The 22,539-nt window shown below is 39.4% G+C and overlaps 1 protein-coding gene across 3 annotated transcripts in view; it reads right to left on the bottom strand.

The window, feature by feature from the left end:
• Window positions 1–22,539, bottom strand: part of LOC129823663 (activated CDC42 kinase 1-like) — a 158,029-nt gene that overhangs the window by 27,597 nt on the left and 107,893 nt on the right. For all 3 annotated transcript variants that reach the window (XM_055882555.1, XM_055882552.1, XM_055882553.1), the window contains one exon: window positions 3,234–3,325. In XM_055882555.1, coding sequence (XP_055738530.1) covers window positions 3,234–3,325 — 92 coding nt within the window. The remainder of the gene's footprint in view (window positions 1–3,233; window positions 3,326–22,539) is intronic.

Raw genomic sequence — 22,539 nt, forward strand, 5'->3', positions numbered from 1 at the left:
AGCGAGAGAAACACCAACCAGCGAGAGAAACACCAACCAGCGAGAGAAACACCAACCAGCGAGAGAAACACCAACCAGCGAGAGAAACACCAACCAGCGAGAGAAACACCAACCACTGAGAGAAACACCAACCAGCGAGAGAAACACCAACCAGCGAGAGAAACACCAACCTGCGAGAGAAACACCAACCTGCGAGAGAAACAACAACCAGCGAGAGAAACAACAACCAGCGAGAGAAACACCAACCAGCGAGAGAAACACCAACCAGCGAGAGAAACACCAACCAGCGAGAGAAACACCAACCAGCGAGAGAAACACCAACCAGCGAGAGAAACACCAACCAGCGAGAGAAACACCAACCACTAAGAGAAACACCAACCACTAAGAGAAACACCAACCACTAAGAGAAACACCAACCACTAAGAGAAATACCAACCACTAAGAGAAACACCAACCACTAAGAGAAACACCAACCACTAAAAGAAACACCAACCACTAAAAGAAACACCAACCAGCGAGAGAAACACCAACCAGCGAGAGAAACACCAACCAGCGAGAGAAACACCAACCAGCGAGAGAAACACCAACCACTAAGAGAAACACCAACCACTAAGAGAAACACCAACCACTAAGAGAAACACCAACCACTAAGAGAAATACCAACCACTAAGAGAAACACCAACCACTAAAAGAAACACCAACCAGCGAGAGAAACACCAACCAGCGAGAGAAACACCAACCAGCGAGAGAAACACCAACCAGCGAGAGAAACACCAACCAGCGAGAGAAACACCAACCAGCGAGAGAAACACCAACCAGCGAGAGAAACACCAACCAGCGAGAGAAACACCACCAGCGAGAGAAACACCAACCACTAAGAGAAACACCAACAACTGAGAGAAACACCAACCAGCGAGAGAAACACCAACCAGCGAGAGAAACACCAACCAGCGAGAGAAACACCAACCAGCGAGCGAAACACCAACCAGCGAGATAAACACCAAATAGCGAGAGAAACACCAACCACTAAGAGAAACACCAACCACTAAGAGAAACACCAACCAGCGAGAGAAACACCAACCAGCGAGAGAAACACCAACCAGCGAGAGAAACACCAACCAGCGAGAGAAACACCAACCAGCGAGAGAAACACCAACCAGCGCGAGAAACACCAACCAGCGAGAGAAACACCAACCAGCGAGAGAAACACCAACCAGCGAGAGAAACACCAACCAGCGAGAGAAACACCAACCACTGAGAGAAACATCAACCAGCGAGAGAAACACCAACCAGCGAGAGAAACACCAACCAGCGAGAGAAACACCAACCAGCGAGAGAAACACCAACCACTGAGAGAAACACCAACCACTAAGAGAAACACCAACCAGCGAGAGAAACACCAACCAGCGAGAGAAACACCAACCAGCGAGAGAAACACCAACCAGCGAGAGAAACACCAACCAGCGAGAGAAACACCAACCAGCGAGAGAAACACCAACCAGCGAGAGAAACACCAACCAGCGAGAGAAACACCAACCAGCGAGAGAAACACCAACCACTGAGAGAAACACCAACCAGCGAGAGAAACACCAACCTGCGAGAGAAACAACAACCTGCGAGAGAAACACCAACCTGCGAGAGAAACAACAACCAGCGAGAGAAACAACAACCAGCGAGAGAAACACCAACCAGCGAGAGAAACACCAACCAGCGAGAGAAACACCAACCAGCGAGAGAAACACCAACCAGCGAGAGAAACACCAACCAGCGAGAGAAACACCAACCAGCGAGAGAAACACCAACCAGCGAGAGAAACACCAACCACTAAGAGAAACACCAACCACTAAGAGAAACACCAACCACTACGAGAAACACCAACCACTAAGAGAAATACCAACCACTAAGAGAAACACCAACCACTAAGAGAAACACCAACCACTAAAAGAAACACCAACCAGCGAGAGAAACACCAACCAGCGAGAGAAACACCAACCAGCGAGAGAAACACCAACCAGCGAGAGAAACACCAACCACTAAGAGAAACACCAACCACTAAGAGAAACACCAACCACTAAGAGAAACACCAACCACTAAGAGAAATACCAACCACTAAGAGAAACACCAACCACTAAAAGAAACACCAACCAGCGAGAGAAACACCAACCAGCGAGAGAAACACCAACCAGCGAGAGAAACACCAACCAGCGAGAGAAACACCAACCAGCGAGAGAAACACCAACCAGCGAGAGAAACACCAACCAGCGAGAGAAACACCAACCAGCGAGAGAAACACCACCAGCGAGAGAAACACCAACCACTAAGAGAAACACCAACCACTAAGAGAAACACCAACCAGCGAGAGAAACACCAACCTGCGAGAGAAACACCAACCAGCGAGAGAAACACAAACCAGCGAGAGAAACACCAACCAGCGAGAGAAACACCAACCAGCGAGAGAAACACCAACCAGCGAGAGAAACATCAACCAGCGAGAGAAACACCAACCAGCGAGAGAAACACCAACCAGCGAGAGAAACACCAACCAGCGAGAGAAACACCAACCAGCGAGAGAAACACCAACCACTAAGAGAAACACCAACCACTAAGAGAAACACCAACCAGCGAGAGAAACACCAACCTGCGAGAGAAACACCAACCAGCGAGAGAAACACCAACCAGCGAGAGAAACACCAACCAGCGAGAGAAACACCAACCAGCGAGAGAAACACCAACCACTGAGAGAAACATCAACCAGCGAGAGAAACATCAACCAGCGAGAGAAACACCAACCAGCGAGAGAAACACCAACCAGCGAGAGAAACACCAACCAGTGAGAGAAACACCAACCAGCGAGAGAAACACCAACCAGCGAGAGAAACACCAACCAGCGAGAGAAACACCAACCAGCGAGAGAAACACCAACCAGCGAGAGAAACACCAACCAGCGAGAGAAACACCAACCAGCGAGAGAAACACCAACCAGCGAGAGAAACACCAACCACTGAGAGAAACACCAACCACTGAGAGAAACACCAACCAGCGAGAGAAACACCAACCAGCGAGAGAAACACCAACCAGCGAGAGAAACACCAACCAGTGAGAGAAACACCAACCAGTGAGAGAAACACCAACCAGCGAGAGAAACATACTTCCTAGAGTCACTGACAATAGTTGTCCAATTAAATAGTGTTATGGGACAGGGGCTGTAGGTTGTTTAGGAACCGGCCTCTCACTTTTTCCTCGTCCCAGTAGCTGAGTGGGCCGGGCAGCATTGAGGTCCAACCCCAAGACATCTGGTGGGTCCATGGGGTTTCCTAAGTACAGACTAGAGAGACAGAGAGACAGAGAGAGACAGAGAGAGAGACAGAGAGACAGAGAGAGAGAGACAGAGAGAGAGAGACAGACAGACACAGAGAGAGAGAGAGACAGAGACACAGAGAGAGAGAGAGAGAGAGACAGAGACACAGAGAGAGAGACAGAGAGAGAGAGACAGACACAGAGAGAGGGAGACAGAGAGAGAGAGAGACAGAGACACAGAGAGAGAGACAGAGAGACAGAGACACAGAGAGACAGAGACACAGAGAGAGAGAGACAGAGACACAGAGAGAGAGAGACAGAGACACAGAGAGAGAGAGACAGAGATAGAGGGGGAATTTATTGAATTTCCATACCAAGACGTTCTTTACTCTGGGCTAGCCATAAATCAGGTGTACAGTGGCTCGCCCCAGGTTTCACATCTGCTTAACCAACCCTGGGCCACGTTCAGCTAGTTGCTAAACGTTGTCAGACTGCAATGCGTGTTCTACAGAGTAGAATATTTCTATTTGATTGTCCCAAAACCTTGCGTCCTGCTGAAGGTGCCCCTGGCCTGCCTGATGCTGTCATTTCTACTGCGCTTCACCTGACTAAAGTCAAATTAACTACACTCTACTGCGCTCTAGTGGTCAGAAAAACAATTGACTTTTTTTGGCAACAGACTCAAGTGAAGATACTGTTAGATTCTCTAACAATTTGTTGTTCCTGTATGACTCAGTTATTAAGACGATAGAACTGGCAAAGCCAAGGTTGAGGGTTCGATTCCATTTACTATAAAATGTATACACTCGCTGAACTGTCAGAATGTTATAGATTTGATCAAATTTGATTAGATTTTACAAGGATGGGACAGTTAGATGGAGGAAGTTATGAGGACATGTCTTTACTCATTAATACAGTCCAGGTTAGTTATGAGGACATGTCTAATCGTTAATACGGTCAAGGTTAGTTATAAGGACATGTCTTACTCATTAATACAGTCCAGGTTAGTTATGAGGACGTCTTTAATCATTAATACGGTCCAGGTTAGTTATGAGGACATGTCTTTACTCATTAATACAGTCCAGGTTAGTTATGAGGACATGTCTTTAATCATTAATACGGTCCAGGTTAGTTATGAGGACATGTCTTTACTCATTAATACGGTCCAGGTTAGTTATGAGGACATGTCTTTACTCATTAATACGGTCCAGGTTAGTTATGAGGACATGTCTTACTCATTAATACGGTCCTGGTTAGTTATGAGGACATGTCTTTACTCATTAATACGGTCCAGGTTAGTTATGAGGACATGTCTTACTCATTAATACTGTCCAGGTTAGTTATGAGGACATGTCTTTACTCATTAATACGGTCCAGGTTAGTTATGAGGACATATCTTTACTCATTAATACTGTCCAGGTTAGTTATGAGGACATGTCTTACTCATTAATACGATCCAGGTTAGTTATGAGGACATGTCTTTACTCATTAATACGGTCCAGGTTAGTTATGAGGACATGTCTTTACTCATTAATACAGTCCAGGTTAGTTATGAGGACATGTCTTTACTCATTAATACGGTCCAGGCTAGTTATGAGGACATGTCTTTACTCATTAATACGGTCCAGGTTAGTTATGAGGACATGTCTTTACTCATTAATACTGTCCAGGTTAGTTATGAGGACATGTCTTTACTCATTAATACGATCCAGGTTAGTTATGAGGACATGTCTTTACTCATTAATACTGTCCAGGTTAGTTATGAGGACATGTCTTTACTCATTAATACAGTCCAGGTTAGTTATGAGGACATGTCTTTACTCATTAATACGGTCCAGGCTAGTTATGAGGACATGTCTTTACTCATTAATACGGTCCAGGTTAGTTATGAGGACATGTCTTTACTCATTAATACGGTCCAGGTTAGTTATGAGGACATGTCTTTACTCATTAATACTGTCCAGGTTAGTTATGAGGACATGTCTTTACTCATTAATACGGTCCAGGTTAGTTATGAGGACATATCTTTACTCATTAATACTGTCCAGGTTAGTTATGAGGACATGTCTTACTCATTAATACGATCCAGGTTAGTTATGAGGACATATCTTTACTCATTAATACTGTCCAGGTTAGTTATGAGGACATGTCTTTACTCATTAATACTGTCCAGGTTAGTTATGAGGACATGTCTTTACTCATTAATACAGTCCAGGTTAGTTATGAGGACATGTCTTTACTCATTAATACGGTCCAGGCTAGTTATGAGGACATGTCTTTACTCATTAATACGGTCCAGGTTAGTTATGAGGACATGTCTTTACTCATTAATACGGTCCAGGTTAGTTATGAGGACATGTCTTTACTCATTAATACTGTCCAGGTTAGTTATGAGGACATGTCTTTACTCATTAATACGGTCCAGGCTAGTTATGAGGACATGTCTTTACTCATTAATACAGTCCAGGTTAGTTATGAGGACATGTCTTTACTCATTAATACGGTCCAGGTTAGTTATGAGGACATGTCTTTACTCATTAATACTGTCCAGGTTAGTTATGAGGACATGTCTTACTCATTAATACGGTCCAGGTTAGTTATGAGGACATGTCTTACTCATTAATACGGTCCAGGTTAGTTATGAGGACATGTCTTTACTCATTAATACGGTCCAGGTTAGTTATGAGGACGTCTTACTCATTAATACGGTCCAGGTTAGTTATGAAGACATATCTTTACTCATTAATACAGTCCAGGTTAGTTATGAGGACATGTCTTTACTCATTAATACGGTCCAGGCTAGTTATGAGGACATGTCTTTACTCATTAATACGGTACAGGTTAGTTATGAGGACATGTCTTTACTCATTAATACTGTCCAGGTTAGTTATGAGGACATGTCTTTACTCATTAATACGGTCCAGGCTAGTTATGAGGACATGTCTTTACTCATTAATACAGTCCAGGTTAGTTATGAGGACATGTCTTACTCATTAATACGGTCCAGGTTAGTTATGAGGACATGTCTTTACTCATTAATACTGTCCAGGTTAGTTATGAGGACATGTCTTACTCATTAATACGGTCCAGGTTAGTTATGAGGACATCTCTTTACTCATTAATACGGTCCAGGTTAGTTATGAGGACATGTCTTTACTCATTAATACAGTCCAGGTTAGTTATGAGGACATATCTTTACTCATTAATACGGTCCAGGTTAGTTATGAGGACATGTCTTTACTCATTAATACGGTCCAGGTTAGTTATGAGGACATATCTTTACTCATTAATACTGTCCAGGTTAGTTATGAGGACATGTCTTACTCATTAATACGATCCAGGTTAGTTATGAGGACATGTCTTTACTCATTAATACGGTCCAGGCTAGTTATGAGGACATGTCTTTACTCATTAATACAGTCCAGGTTAGTTATGAGGACATGTCTTACTCATTAATACGGTCCAGGTTAGTTATGAGGACATGTCTTTACTCATTAATACAGTCCAGGTTAGTTATGAGGACATGTCTTACTCATTAATACGGTCCAGGTTAGTTATGAGGACATGTCTTTACTCATTAATACTGTCCAGGTTAGTTATGAGGACATGTCTTACTCATTAATACGGTCCAGGTTAGTTATGAGGACATCTCTTTACTCATTAATACGGTCCAGGTTAGTTATGAGGACATGTCTTTACTCATTAATACAGTCCAGGTTAGTTATGAGGACATATCTTTACTCATTAATACGGTCCAGGTTAGTTATGAGGACATGTCTTTACTCATTAATACGGTCCAGGTTAGTTATGAGGACATATCTTTACTCATTAATACTGTCCAGGTTAGTTATGAGGACATGTCTTACTCATTAATACGATCCAGGTTAGTTATGAGGACATGTCTTTACTCATTAATACGGTCCAGGTTAGTTATGAGGACATATCTTTACTCATTAATACTGTCCAGGTTAGTTATGAGGACATGTCTTTACTCATTAATACTGTCCAGGTTAGTTATGAGGACATGTCTTTACTCATTAATACAGTCCAGGTTAGTTATGAGGACATGTCTTTACTCATTAATACGGTCCAGGCTAGTTATGAGGACATGTCTTTACTCATTAATACGGTCCAGGTTAGTTATGAGGACATGTCTTTACTCATTAATACGGTCCAGGTTAGTTATGAGGACATGTCTTACTCATTAATACGGTCCAGGTTAGTTATGAGGACATGTCTTTACTCATTAATACGGTCCAGGTTAGTTATGAGGACATGTCTAATCGTTAATACAGTCCAGGTTAGTTATGAGGGCGTCTTACTCATTAATACAGTCCAGGTTAGTTATGAGGACATGTCTTTACTCATTAATACAGTCCAGGTTAGTTATGAGGACATGTCTTACTCATTAATACGGTCCAGGTTAGTTATGAGGACATGTCTTTACTCATTAATACTGTCCAGGTTAGTTATGAGGACATGTCTTTACTCATTAATACGGTCCAGGCTAGTTATGAGGACATGTCTTTACTCATTAATACAGTCCAGGTTAGTTATGAGGACATGTCTTACTCATTAATACGGTCCAGGTTAGTTATGAGGACATGTCTTACTCATTGATACGGTCCAGGTTAGTTATGAGGACATGTCTTTACTCATTAATACGGTCCAGGTTAGTTATGAGGACGTCTTACTCATTAATACGGTCCAGGTTAGTTATGAAGACATATCTTTACTCATTAATACAGTCCAGGTTAGTTATGAGGACATGTCTTTACTCATTAATACGGTCCAGGCTAGTTATGAGGACATGTCTTTACTCATTAATACGGTACAGGTTAGTTATGAGGACATGTCTTTACTCATTAATACTGTCCAGGTTAGTTATGAGGACATGTCTTTACTCATTAATACGGTCCAGGCTACTTATGAGGACATGTCTTTACTCATTAATACAGTCCAGGTTAGTTATGAGGACATGTCTTACTCATTAATACGGTCCAGGTTAGTTATGAGGACATGTCTTACTCATTAATACGGTCCAGGTTAGTTATGAGGACATGTCTTTACTCATTAATACTGTCCAGGTTAGTTATGAGGACATGTCTTACTCATTAATACGGTCCAGGTTAGTTATGAGGACATCTCTTTACTCATTAATACGGTCCAGGTTAGTTATGAGGACATGTCTTTACTCATTAATACAGTCCAGGTTAGTTATGAGGACATATCTTTACTCATTAATACGGTCCAGGTTAGTTATGAGGACATGTCTTTACTCATTAATACTGTCCAGGTTAGTTATGAGGACATGTCTTTACTCATTAATACGGTCCAGGCTAGTTATGAGGACATGTCTTTACTCATTAATACAGTCCAGGTTAGTTATGAGGACATGTCTTACTCATTAATACGGTCCAGGTTAGTTATGAGGACATGTCTTTACTCATTAATACTGTCCAGGTTAGTTATGAGGACATGTCTTACTCATTAATACGGTCCAGGTTAGTTATGAGGACATGTCTTACTCATTAATACGGTCCAGGTTAGTTATGAGGACATGTCTTTACTCATTAATACGGTCCAGGTTAGTTATGAGGACGTCTTACTCATTAATACGGTCCAGGTTAGTTATGAAGACATATCTTTACTCATTAATACAGTCCAGGTTAGTTATGAGGACATGTCTTTACTTATTAATACGGTCCAGGCTAGTTATGAGGACATGTCTTTACTCATTAATACGGTACAGGTTAGTTATGAGGACATGTCTTTACTCATTAATACTGTCCAGGTTAGTTATGAGGACATGTCTTTACTCATTAATACGGTCCAGGCTAGTTATGAGGACATGTCTTTACTCATTAATACAGTCCAGGTTAGTTATGAGGACATGTCTTACTCATTAATAGGGTCCAGGTTAGTTATGAGGACATGTCTTTACTCATTAATACTGTCCAGGTTAGTTATGAGGACATGTCTTACTCATTAATACGGTCCAGGTTAGTTATGAGGACATGTCTTTACTCATTAATACTGTCCAGGTTAGTTATGAGGACATGTCTTAATCATTAATACGGTTCAGGTTAGTTATGAGGACATATCTTTACTCATTAATACTGTCCAGGTTAGTTATGAGGACATGTCTTACTCATTAATACGATCCAGGTTAGTTATGAGGACATGTCTTTACTCATTAATACGGTCCAGGCTAGTTATGAGGACATGTCTTTACTCATTAATACAGTCCAGGTTAGTTATGAGGACATGTCTTACTCATTAATACGGTCCAGGTTAGTTATGAGGACATGTCTTTACTCATTAATACTGTCCAGGTTAGTTATGAGGACATGTCTTACTCATTAATACGGTCCAGGTTAGTTATGAGGACATGTCTTTACTCATTAATACTGTCCAGGTTAGTTATGAGGACATGTCTTAATCATTAATACGGTCCAGGTTAGTTATGAGGACATCTCTTTACTCATTAATACGGTCCAGGTTAGTTATGAGGACATGTCTTTACTCATTAATACAGTCCAGGTTAGTTATGAGGACATATCTTTACTCATTAATACGGTCCAGGTTAGTTATGAGGACATGTCTTTACTCATTAATACGGTCCAGGTTAGTTATGAGGACATATCTTTACTCATTAAAACTGTCCAGGTTAGTTATGAGGACATGTCTTACTCATTAATACGATCCAGGTTAGTTATGAGGACATGTCTTTACTCATTAATACGGTCCAGGTTAGTTATGAGGACATATCTTTACTCATTAATACTGTCCAGGTTAGTTATGAGGACATGTCTTTACTCATTAATACTGTCCAGGTTAGTTATGAGGACATGTCTAATCGTTAATACAGTCCAGGTTAGTTATGAGGGCGTCTTACTCATTAATACAGTCCAGGTTAGTTATGAGGACATGTCTTTACTCATTAATACAGTCCAGGTTAGTTATGAGGACATGTCTTACTCATTAATACGGTCCAGGTTAGTTATGAGGACATGTCTTTACTCATTAATACTGTCCAGGTTAGTTATGAGGACATGTCTTACTCATTAATACGGTCCAGGTTAGTTATGAGGACATGTCTTACTCATTGATACGGTCCAGGTTAGTTATGAGGACATGTCTTTACTCATTAATACGGTCCAGGTTAGTTATGAGGACGTCTTACTCATTAATACGGTCCAGGTTAGTTATGAAGACATATCTTTACTCATTAATACAGTCCAGGTTAGTTATGAGGACATGTCTTTACTCATTAATACGGTCCAGGCTAGTTATGAGGACATGTCTTTACTCATTAATACGGTACAGGTTAGTTATGAGGACATGTCTTTACTCATTAATACGGTCCAGGTTAGTTATGAGGACATGTCTTTACTCATTAATACTGTCCAGGTTAGTTATGAGGACATGTCTTACTCATTAATACGGTCCAGGTTAGTTATGAGGACATGTCTTACTCATTGATACGGTCCAGGTTAGTTATGAGGACATGTCTTTACTCATTAATACGGTCCAGGTTAGTTATGAGGACGTCTTACTCATTAATACGGTCCAGGTTAGTTATGAAGACATATCTTTACTCATTAATACAGTCCAGGTTAGTTATGAGGACATGTCTTTACTCATTAATACGGTCCAGGCTAGTTATGAGGACATGTCTTTACTCATTAATACGGTACAGGTTAGTTATGAGGACATGTCTTTACTCATGAATACTGTCCAGGTTAGTTATGAGGACATGTCTTTACTCATTAATACGGTCCAGGCTAGTTATGAGGACATGTCTTTACTCATTAATACAGTCCAGGTTAGTTATGAGGACATGTCTTACTCATTAATACGGTCCAGGTTAGTTATGAGGACATGTCTTACTCATTAATACGGTCCAGGTTAGTTATGAGGACATGTCTTTACTCATTAATACTGTCCAGGTTAGTTATGAGGACATGTCTTACTCATTAATACGGTCCAGGTTAGTTATGAGGACATCTCTTTACTCATTAATACGGTCCAGGTTAGTTATGAGGACATGTCTTTACTCATTAATACAGTCCAGGTTAGTTATGAGGACATATCTTTACTCATTAATACGGTCCAGGTTAGTTATGAGGACATGTCTTTACTCATTAATACTGTCCAGGTTAGTTATGAGGACATGTCTTTACTCATTAATACGGTCCAGGCTAGTTATGAGGACATGTCTTTACTCATTAATACAGTCCAGGTTAGTTATGAGGACATGTCTTACTCATTAATACGGTCCAGGATAGTTATGAGGACATGTCTTACTCATTAATACGGTCCAGGTTAGTTATGAGGACATGTCTTTACTCATTAATACTGTCCAGGTTAGTTATGAGGACATGTCTTACTCATTAATACGGTCCAGGTTAGTTATGAGGACATCTCTTTACTCATTAATACGGTCCAGGTTAGTTATGAGGACATGTCTTTACTCATTAATACAGTCCAGGTTAGTTATGAGGACATATCTTTACTCATTAATACGGTCCAGGTTAGTTATGAGGACATGTCTTTACTCATTAATACTGTCCAGGTTAGTTATGAGGACATGTCTTTACTCATTAATACGGTCCAGGCTAGTTATGAGGACATGTCTTTACTCATTAATACAGTCCAGGTTAGTTATGAGGACATGTCTTACTCATTAATACGGTCCAGGTTAGTTATGAGGACATGTCTTTACTCATTAATACTGTCCAGGTTAGTTATGAGGACATGTCTTACTCATTAATACGGTCCAGGTTAGTTATGAGGACATGTCTTACTCATTAATACGGTCCAGGTTAGTTATGAGGACATGTCTTTACTCATTAATACGGTCCAGGTTAGTTATGAGGACGTCTTACTCATTAATACGGTCCAGGTTAGTTATGAAGACATATCTTTACTCATTAATACAGTCCAGGTTAGTTATGAGGACATGTCTTTACTCATTAATACGGTCCAGGCTAGTTATGAGGACATGTCTTTACTCATTAATACGGTACAGGTTAGTTATGAGGACATGTCTTTACTCATTAATACTGTCCAGGTTAGTTATGAGGACATGTCTTTACTCATTAATACGGTCCAGGCTAGTTATGAGGACATGTCTTTACTCATTAATACAGTCCAGGTTAGTTATGAGGACATGTCTTACTCATTAATACGGTCCAGGTTAGTTATGAGGACATGTCTTTACTCATTAATACTGTCCAGGTTAGTTATGAGGACATGTCTTACTCATTAATACGGTCCAGGTTAGTTATGAGGACATGTCTTTACTCATTAATACTGTCCAGGTTAGTTATGAGGACATGTCTTAATCATTAATACGGTCCAGGTTAGTTATGAGGACATATCTTTACTCATTAATACTGTCCAGGTTAGTTATGAGGACATGTCTTACTCATTAATACGATCCAGGTTAGTTATGAGGACATGTCTTTACTCATTAATACGGTCCAGGCTAGTTATGAGGACATGTCTTTACTCATTAATACAGTCCAGGTTAGTTATGAGGACATGTCTTACTCATTAATACGGTCCAGGTTAGTTATGAGGACATGTCTTTACTCATTAATACTGTCCAGGTTAGTTATGAGGACATGTCTTACTCATTAATACGGTCCAGGTTAGTTATGAGGACATGTCTTTACTCATTAATACTGTCCAGGTTAGTTATGAGGACATGTCTTAATCATTAATACGGTCCAGGTTAGTTATGAGGACATCTCTTTACTCATTAATACGGTCCAGGTTAGTTATGAGGACATGTCTTTACTCATTAATACAGTCCAGGTTAGTTATGAGGACATATCTTTACTCATTAATACGGTCCAGGTTAGTTATGAGGACATGTCTTTACTCATTAATACGGTCCAGGTTAGTTATGAGGACATATCTTTACTCATTAAAACTGTCCAGGTTAGTTATGAGGACATGTCTTACTCATTAATACGATCCAGGTTAGTTATGAGGACATGTCTTTACTCATTAATACGGTCCAGGTTAGTTATGAGGACATATCTTTACTCATTAATACTGTCCAGGTTAGTTATGAGGACATGTCTTTACTCATTAATACTGTCCAGGTTAGTTATGAGGACATGTCTTTACTCATTAATACAGTCCAGGTTAGTTATGAGGACATGTCTTACTCATTAATACGGTCCAGGTTAGTTATGAGGACATGTCTTTACTCATTAATACGGTCCAGGTTAGTTATGAGGACATGTCTTAATCATTAATACAGTCCAGGTTAGTTATGAGGACATGTCTTACTCATTAATACGGTCCAGGTTAGTTATGAGGACATGTCTTTAATCATTAATACGGTCCAGGTTAGTTATGAGGACGTCTTACTCATTAATACGGTCCAGGTTAGTTATGAAGACATATCTTTACTCATTAATACTGTCCAGGTTAGTTATGAGGACATGTCTTACTCATTAATACGGTCCAGGTTAGTTATGAGGACATGTCTTTACTCATTAATACTGTCCAGGTTAGTTATGAGGACATGTCTTACTCATTAATACGGTCCAGGTTAGTTATGAGGACATCTCTTTACTCATTAATACGGTCCAGGTTAGTTATGAGGACATGTCTTTACTCATTAATACAGTCCAGGTTAGTTATGAGGACATGTCTTACTCATTAATACGATCCAGGTTAGTTATGAGGACATGTCTTTACTCATTAATACGTTCCAGGTTAGTTATGAGGACATATCTTTACTCATTAATACTGTCCAGGTTAGTTATGAGGACATGTCTTTACTCATTAATACTGTCCAGGTTAGTTATGAGGACATGTCTTTACTCATTAATACAGTCCAGGTTAGTTATGAGGACATGTCTTTACTCATTAATACGGTCCAGGCTAGTTATGAGGACATGTCTTTACTCATTAATACGGTCCAGGTTAGTTATGAGGACATGTCTTTACTCATTAATACGGTCCAGGTTAGTTATGAGGACATGTCTTTACTCATTAATACGGTCCAGGTTAGTTATGAGGACATGTCTTACTCATTAATACGGTCCAGGTTAGTTATGAGGACATGTCTTTACTCATTAATACGGTCCAGGTTAGTTATGAGGACATGTCTAATCGTTAATACAGTCCAGGTTAGTTATGAGGGCGTCTTACTCATTAATACAGTCCAGGTTAGTTATGAGGACATGTCTTTACTCATTAATACAGTCCAGGTTAGTTATGAGGACATGTCTTACTCATTAATACGGTCCAGGTTAGTTATGAGGACATGTCTTTACTCATTAATACTGTCCAGGTTAGTTATGAGGACATGTCTTTACTCATTAATACGGTCCAGGCTAGTTATGAGGACATGTCTTTACTCATTAATACAGTCCAGGTTAGTTATGAGGACATGTCTTACTCATTAATACGGTCCAGGTTAGTTATGAGGACATGTCTTTACTCATTAATACTGTCCAGGTTAGTTATGAGGACATGTCTTACTCATTAATACGGTCCAGGTTAGTTATGAGGACATGTCTTACTCATTGATACGGTCCAGGTTAGTTATGAGGACATGTCTTTACTCATTAATACGGTCCAGGTTAGTTATGAGGACGTCTTACTCATTAATACGGTCCAGGTTAGTTATGAAGACATATCTTTACTCATTAATACAGTCCAGGTTAGTTATGAGGACATGTCTTTACTCATTAATACGGTCCAGGCTAGTTATGAGGACATGTCTTTACTCATTAATACGGTACAGGTTAGTTATGAGGACATGTCTTTACTCATTAATACTTTCCAGGTTAGTTATGAGGACATGTCTTTACTCATTAATACGGTCCAGGCTAGTTATGAGGACATGTCTTTACTCATTAATACAGTCCAGGTTAGTTATGAGGACATGTCTTACTCATTAATACGGTCCAGGTTAGTTATGAGGACATGTCTTACTCATTAATACGGTCCAGGTTAGTTATGAGGACATGTCTTTACTCATTAATACTGTCCAGGTTAGTTATGAGGACATGTCTTACTCATTAATACGGTCCAGGTTAGTTATGAGGACATCTCTTTACTCATTAATACGGTCCAGGTTAGTTATGAGGACATGTCTTTACTCATTAATACAGTCCAGGTTAGTTATGAGGACATATCTTTACTCATTAATACGGTCCAGGTTAGTTATGAGGACATGTCTTTACTCATTAATACTGTCCAGGTTAGTTATGAGGACATGTCTTTACTCATTAATACGGTCCAGGCTAGTTATGAGGACATGTCTTTACTCATTAATACAGTCCAGGTTAGTTATGAGGACATGTCTTACTCATTAATACGGTCCAGGTTAGTTATGAGGACATGTCTTTACTCATTAATACTGTCCAGGTTAGTTATGAGGACATGTCTTACTCATTAATACGGTCCAGGTTAGTTATGAGGACATGTCTTACTCATTAATACGGTCCAGGTTAGTTATGAGGACATGTCTTTACTCATTAATACGGTCCAGGTTAGTTATGAGGACGTCTTACTCATTAATACGGTCCAGGTTAGTTATGAGGACATATCTTTACTCATTAATACAGTCCAGGTTAGTTATGAGGACATGTCTTTACTCATTAATACGGTCCAGGCTAGTTATGAGGACATGTCTTTACTCATTAATACGGTACAGGTTAGTTATGAGGACATGTCTTTACTCATTAATACTGTCCAGGTTAGTTATGAGGACATGTCTTTACTCATTAATACGGTCCAGGCTAGTTATGAGGACATGTCTTTACTCATTAATACAGTCCAGGTTAGTTATGAGGACATGTCTTACTCATTAATACGGTCCAGGTTAGTTATGAGGACATGTCTTTACTCATTAATACTGTCCAGGTTAGTTATGAGGACATGTCTTACTCATTAATACGGTCCAGGTTAGTTATGAGGACATGTCTTTACTCATTAATACTGTCCAGGTTAGTTATGAGGACATGTCTTAATCATTAATACGGTCCAGGTTAGTTATGAGGACATCTCTTTACTCATTAATACTGTCCAGGTTAGTTATGAGGACATGTCTTACTCATTAATACGGTCCAGGTTAGTTATGAGGACATCTCTTTACTCATTAATACGGTCCAGGTTAGTTATGAGGACATGTCTTTACTCATTAATACGGTCCAGGTTAGTTATGAGGACATATCTTTACTCATTAAAACTGTCCAGGTTAGTTATGAGGACATGTCTTACTCATTAATACGATCCAGGTTAGTTATGAGGACATGTCTTTACTCATTAATACGGTCCAGGTTAGTTATGAGGACATATCTTTACTCATTAATACTGTCCAGGTTAGTTATGAGGACATGTCTTTACTCATTAATACTGTCCAGGTTAGTTATGAGGACATGTCTTTACTCATTAATACAGTCCAGGTTAGTTATGAGGACATGTCTTTACTCATTAATACGGTCCAGGCTAGTTATGAGGACATGTCTTTACTCATTAATACGGTCCAGGTTAGTTATGAGGACATGTCTTTACTCATTAATACGGTCCAGGTTAGTTATGAGGACATGTCTTACTCATTAATACGGTCCAGGTTAGTTATGAGGACATGTCTTTACTCATTAATACGGTCCAGGTTAGTTATGAGGACATGTCTAATCGTTAATACAGTCCAGGTTAGTTATGAGGGCGTCTTACTCATTAATACAGTCCAGGTTAGTTATGAGGACATGTCTTTACTCATTAATACAGTCCAGGTTAGTTATGAGGACATGTCTTACTCATTAATACGGTCCAGGTTAGTTATGAGGACATGTCTTTACTCATTAATACTGTCCAGGTTAGTTATGAGGACATGTCTTTACTCATTAATACGGTCCAGGCTAGTTATGAGGACATGTCTTTACTCATTAATACAGTCCAGGTTAGTTATGAGGACATGTCTTACTCATTAATACGGTCCAGGTTAGTTATGAGGACATGTCTTTACTCATTAATACTGTCCAGGTTAGTTATGAGGACATGTCTTACTCATTAATACGGTCCAGGTTAGTTATGAGGACATGTCTTACTCATTGATACGGTCCAGGTTAGTTATGAGGACATGTCTTTACTCATTAATACGGTCCAGGTTAGTTATGAGGACGTCTTACTCATTAATACGGTCCAGGTTAGTTATGAAGACATATCTTTACTCATTAATACAGTCCAGGTTAGTTATGAGGACATGTCTTTACTCATTAATACGGTCCAGGCTAGTTATGAGGACATGTCTTTACTCATTAATACGGTACAGGTTAGTTATGAGGACATGTCTTTACTCATTAATACTGTCCAGGTTAGTTATGAGGACATGTCTTTACTCATTAATACGGTCCAGTCTAGTTATGAGGACATGTCTTTACTCATTAATACAGTCCAGGTTAGTTATGAGGACATGTCTTACTCATTAATACGGTCCAGGTTAGTTATGAGGACATGTCTTACTCATTAATACGGTCCAGGTTAGTTATGAGGACATGTCTTTACTCATTAATACTGTCCAGGTTAGTTATGAGGACATGTCTTACTCATTAATACGGTCCAGGTTAGTTATGAGGACATCTCTTTACTCATTAATACGGTCCAGGTTAGTTATGAGGACATGTCTTTACTCATTAATACAGTCCAGGTTAGTTATGAGGACATATCTTTACTCATTAATACGGTCCAGGTTAGTTATCAGGACATGTCTTTACTCATTAATACGGTCCAGGTTAGTTATCAGGACATGTCTTTACTCATTAATACGGTCCAGGTTAGTTATGAGGACATGTCTTTACTCATTAATACGGTCCAGGCTAGTTATGAGGACATGTCTTTACTCATTAATACGGTCCAGGTTAGTTATGAGGACATGTCTTTACTCATTAATACAGTCCAGGTTAGTTATGAGGACATGTCTTTACTCATTAATACGGTCCAGATTAGTTATGAGGACATGTCTTTACTCATTAATACAGTCCAGGTTAGTTATGAGGACATGTCTTTACTCATTAATACGGTCCAGGTTAGTTATGAGGACATGTCTTTACTCATTAATACAGTCCAGGTTAGTTATGAGGACATGTCTTTACTCATTAATACATTCCAGGTTAGTTATGAGGACATGTCTTACTCATTAATACGGTCCAGGTTAGTTATGAGGACATGTCTTTACTCATTAATACAGTCCAGGTTAGTTATGAGGACATGTCTTTACTCATTAATACAGTCCAGGTTAGTTATGAGGACATGTCTTTACTCATTAATACGGTCCAGGTTAGTTATGAGGACATGTCTTTACTCATTAATACAGTCCAGGTTAGTTATGAGGACATGTCTTTACTCATTAATACGGTCCAGGTTAGTTATGAGGACATGTCTTTACTCATTAATACTGTCCAGGTTAGTTATGAGGACATATCTTTACTCATTAATACGGTCCAGGTTAGTTATGAGGACATGTCTTACTCATTAATACGGTCCAGGTTTGTTATGAGGACATGTCTTTACTCATTAATACGGTCCAGGTTAGTTATGAGGACATGTCTTTACTCATTAATACGGTCCAGGTTAGTTATGAGGACATGTCTTACTCATTAATACGGTCCAGGTTAGTTATGAGGACATGTCTTTACTCATTAATACGGTCCAGGTTAGTTATGAGGACATGTCTTTACTCATTAATACGGTCCAGGTTAGTTATGAGGACATGTCTTTACTCATTAATACGATCCAGGTTAGTTATGAGGACATGTCTTTACTCATTAATACGGTCCAGGTTAGTTATGAGGACATGTCTTTACTCATTAATACGGTCCAGGTTAGTTATGAGGACATGTCTTACTCATTAATATGGTCCAGGTTTGTTATGAGGACATGTCTTTACTCATTAATACGGTCCAGGTTAGTTATGAGGACATGTCTTACTCATTAATACGGTCCAGGTTAGTTATGAGGACATGTCTTTACTCATTAATACGGTCCAGGTTAGTTATGAGGACATGTCTTACTCATTAATACGGTCCAGGTTAGTTATGAGGACATGTCTTTACTCATTAATACGGTCCAGGCTAGTTATGAGGACATGTCTTTACTCATTAATACGGTACAGGTTAGTTATGAGGACATGTCTTTACTCATTAATACTGTCCAGGTTAGTTATGAGGACATGTCTTTACTCATTAATACGGTCCAGGCTAGTTATGAGGACATGTCTTTACTCATTAATACAGTCCAGGTTAGTTATGAGGACATGTCTTACTCATTAATACGGTCCAGGTTAGTTATGAGGACATGTCTTTACTCATTAATACTGTCCAGGTTAGTTATGAGGACATGTCTTACTCATTAATACGGTCCAGGTTAGTTATGAGGACATGTCTTTACTCATTAATACTGTCCAGGTTAGTTATGAGGACATGTCTTAATCATTAATACGGTCCAGGTTAGTTATGAGGACATCTCTTTACTCATTAATACTGTCCAGGTTAGTTATGAGGACATGTCTTACTCATTAATACGGTCCAGGTTAGTTATGAGGACATCTCTTTACTCATTAATACGGTCCAGGTTAGTTATGAGGACATGTCTTTACTCATTAATACAGTCCAGGTTAGTTATGAGGACATGTCTTTACTCATTAATACTGTCCAGGTTAGTTATGAGGACATGTCTTTACTCATTAATACGGTCCAGGCTAGTTATGAGGACATGTCTTTACTCATTAATACAGTCCAGGTTAGTTATGAGGACATGTCTTACTCATTAATACGGTCCAGGTTAGTTATGAGGACATGTCTTTACTCATTAATACTGTCCAGGTTAGTTATGAGGACATGTCTTACTCATTAATACGGTCCAGGTTAGTTATGAGGACATGTCTTACTCATTAATACGGTCCAGGTTAGTTATGAGGACATGTCTTTACTCATTAATACGGTCCAGGTTAGTTATGAGGACGTCTTACTCATTAATACGGTCCAGGTTAGTTATGAGGACATATCTTTACTCATTAATACAGTCCAGGTTAGTTATGAGGACATGTCTTTACTCATTAATACGGTCCAGGCTAGTTATGAGGACATGTCTTTACTCATTAATACGGTACAGGTTAGTTATGAGGACATGTCTTTACTCATTAATACTGTCCAGGTTAGTTATGAGGACATGTCTTTACTCATTAATACGGTCCAGGCTAGTTATGAGGACATGTCTTTACTCATTAATACAGTCCAGGTTAGTTATGAGGACATGTCTTACTCATTAATACGGTCCAGGTTAGTTATGAGGACATGTCTTTACTCATTAATACTGTCCAGGTTAGTTATGAGGACATGTCTTACTCATTAATACGGTCCAGGTTAGTTATGAGGACATGTCTTTACTCATTAATACTGTCCAGGTTAGTTATGAGGACATGTCTTAATCATTAATACGGTCCAGGTTAGTTATGAGGACATCTCTTTACTCATTAATACTGTCCAGGTTAGTTATGAGGACATGTCTTACTCATTAATACGGTCCAGGTTAGTTATGAGGACATCTCTTTACTCATTAATACGGTCCAGGTTAGTTATGAGGACATGTCTTTACTCATTAATACAGTCCAGGTTAGTTATGAGGACATATCTTTACTCATTAATACGGTCCAGGTTAGTTATGAGGACATGTCTTTACTCATTAATACGGTCCAGGTTAGTTATGAGGACATATCTTTACTCATTAAAACTGTCCAGGTTAGTTATGAGGACATGTCTTACTCATTAATACGATCCAGGTTAGTTATGAGGACATGTCTTTACTCATTAATACGGTCCAGGTTAGTTATGAGGACATATCTTTACTCATTAATACTGTCCAGGTTAGTTATGAGGACATGTCTTTACTCATTAATACTGTCCAGGTTAGTTATGAGGACATGTCTTTACTCATTAATACAGTCCAGGTTAGTTATGAGGACATGTCTTTACTCATTAATACGGTCCAGGCTAGTTATGAGGACATGTCTTTACTCATTAATACGGTCCAGGTTAGTTATGAGGACATGTCTTTACTCATTAATACGGTCCAGGTTAGTTATGAGGACATGTCTTACTCATTAATACGGTCCAGGTTAGTTATGAGGACATGTCTTTACTCATTAATACGGTCCAGGTTAGTTATGAGGACATGTCTAATCGTTAATACAGTCCAGGTTAGTTATGAGGGCGTCTTACTCATTAATACAGTCCAGGTTAGTTATGAGGACATGTCTTTACTCATTAATACAGTCCAGGTTAGTTATGAGGACATGTCTTACTCATTAATACGGTCCAGGTTAGTTATGAGGACATGTCTTTACTCATTAATACTGTCCAGGTTAGTTATGAGGACATGTCTTTACTCATTAATACGGTCCAGGCTAGTTATGAGGACATGTCTTTACTCATTAATACAGTCCAGGTTAGTTATGAGGACATGTCTTACTCATTAATACGGTCCAGGTTAGTTATGAGGACATGTCTTTACTCATTAATACTGTCCAGGTTAGTTATGAGGACATGTCTTACTCATTAATACGGTCCAGGTTAGTTATGAGGACATGTCTTACTCATTGATACGGTCCAGGTTAGTTATGAGGACATGTCTTTACTCATTAATACGGTCCAGGTTAGTTATGAGGACGTCTTACTCATTAATACGGTCCAGGTTAGTTATGAAGACATATCTTTACTCATTAATACAGTCCAGGTTAGTTATGAGGACATGTCTTTACTCATTAATACGGTCCAGGCTAGTTATGAGGACATGTCTTTACTCATTAATACGGTACAGGTTAGTTATGAGGACATGTCTTTACTCATTAATACTGTCCAGGTTAGTTATGAGGACATGTCTTTACTCATTAATACGGTCCAGTCTAGTTATGAGGACATGTCTTTACTCATTAATACAGTCCAGGTTAGTTATGAGGACATGTCTTTACTCATTAATACATTCCAGGTTAGTTATGAGGACATGTCTTACTCATTAATACGGTCCAGGTTAGTTATGAGGACATGTCTTTACTCATTAATACAGTCCAGGTTAGTTATGAGGACATGTCTTTACTCATTAATACAGTCCAGGTTAGTTATGAGGACATGTCTTTACTCATTAATACGGTCCAGGTTAGTTATGAGGACATGTCTTTACTCATTAATACAGTCCAGGTTAGTTATGAGG

The sequence above is a fragment of the Salvelinus fontinalis genome, chromosome 26, assembly GCF_029448725.1.
Source record: "Salvelinus fontinalis isolate EN_2023a chromosome 26, ASM2944872v1, whole genome shotgun sequence".
Classification (NCBI taxonomy): Eukaryota; Metazoa; Chordata; class Actinopteri; order Salmoniformes; family Salmonidae; genus Salvelinus; species Salvelinus fontinalis.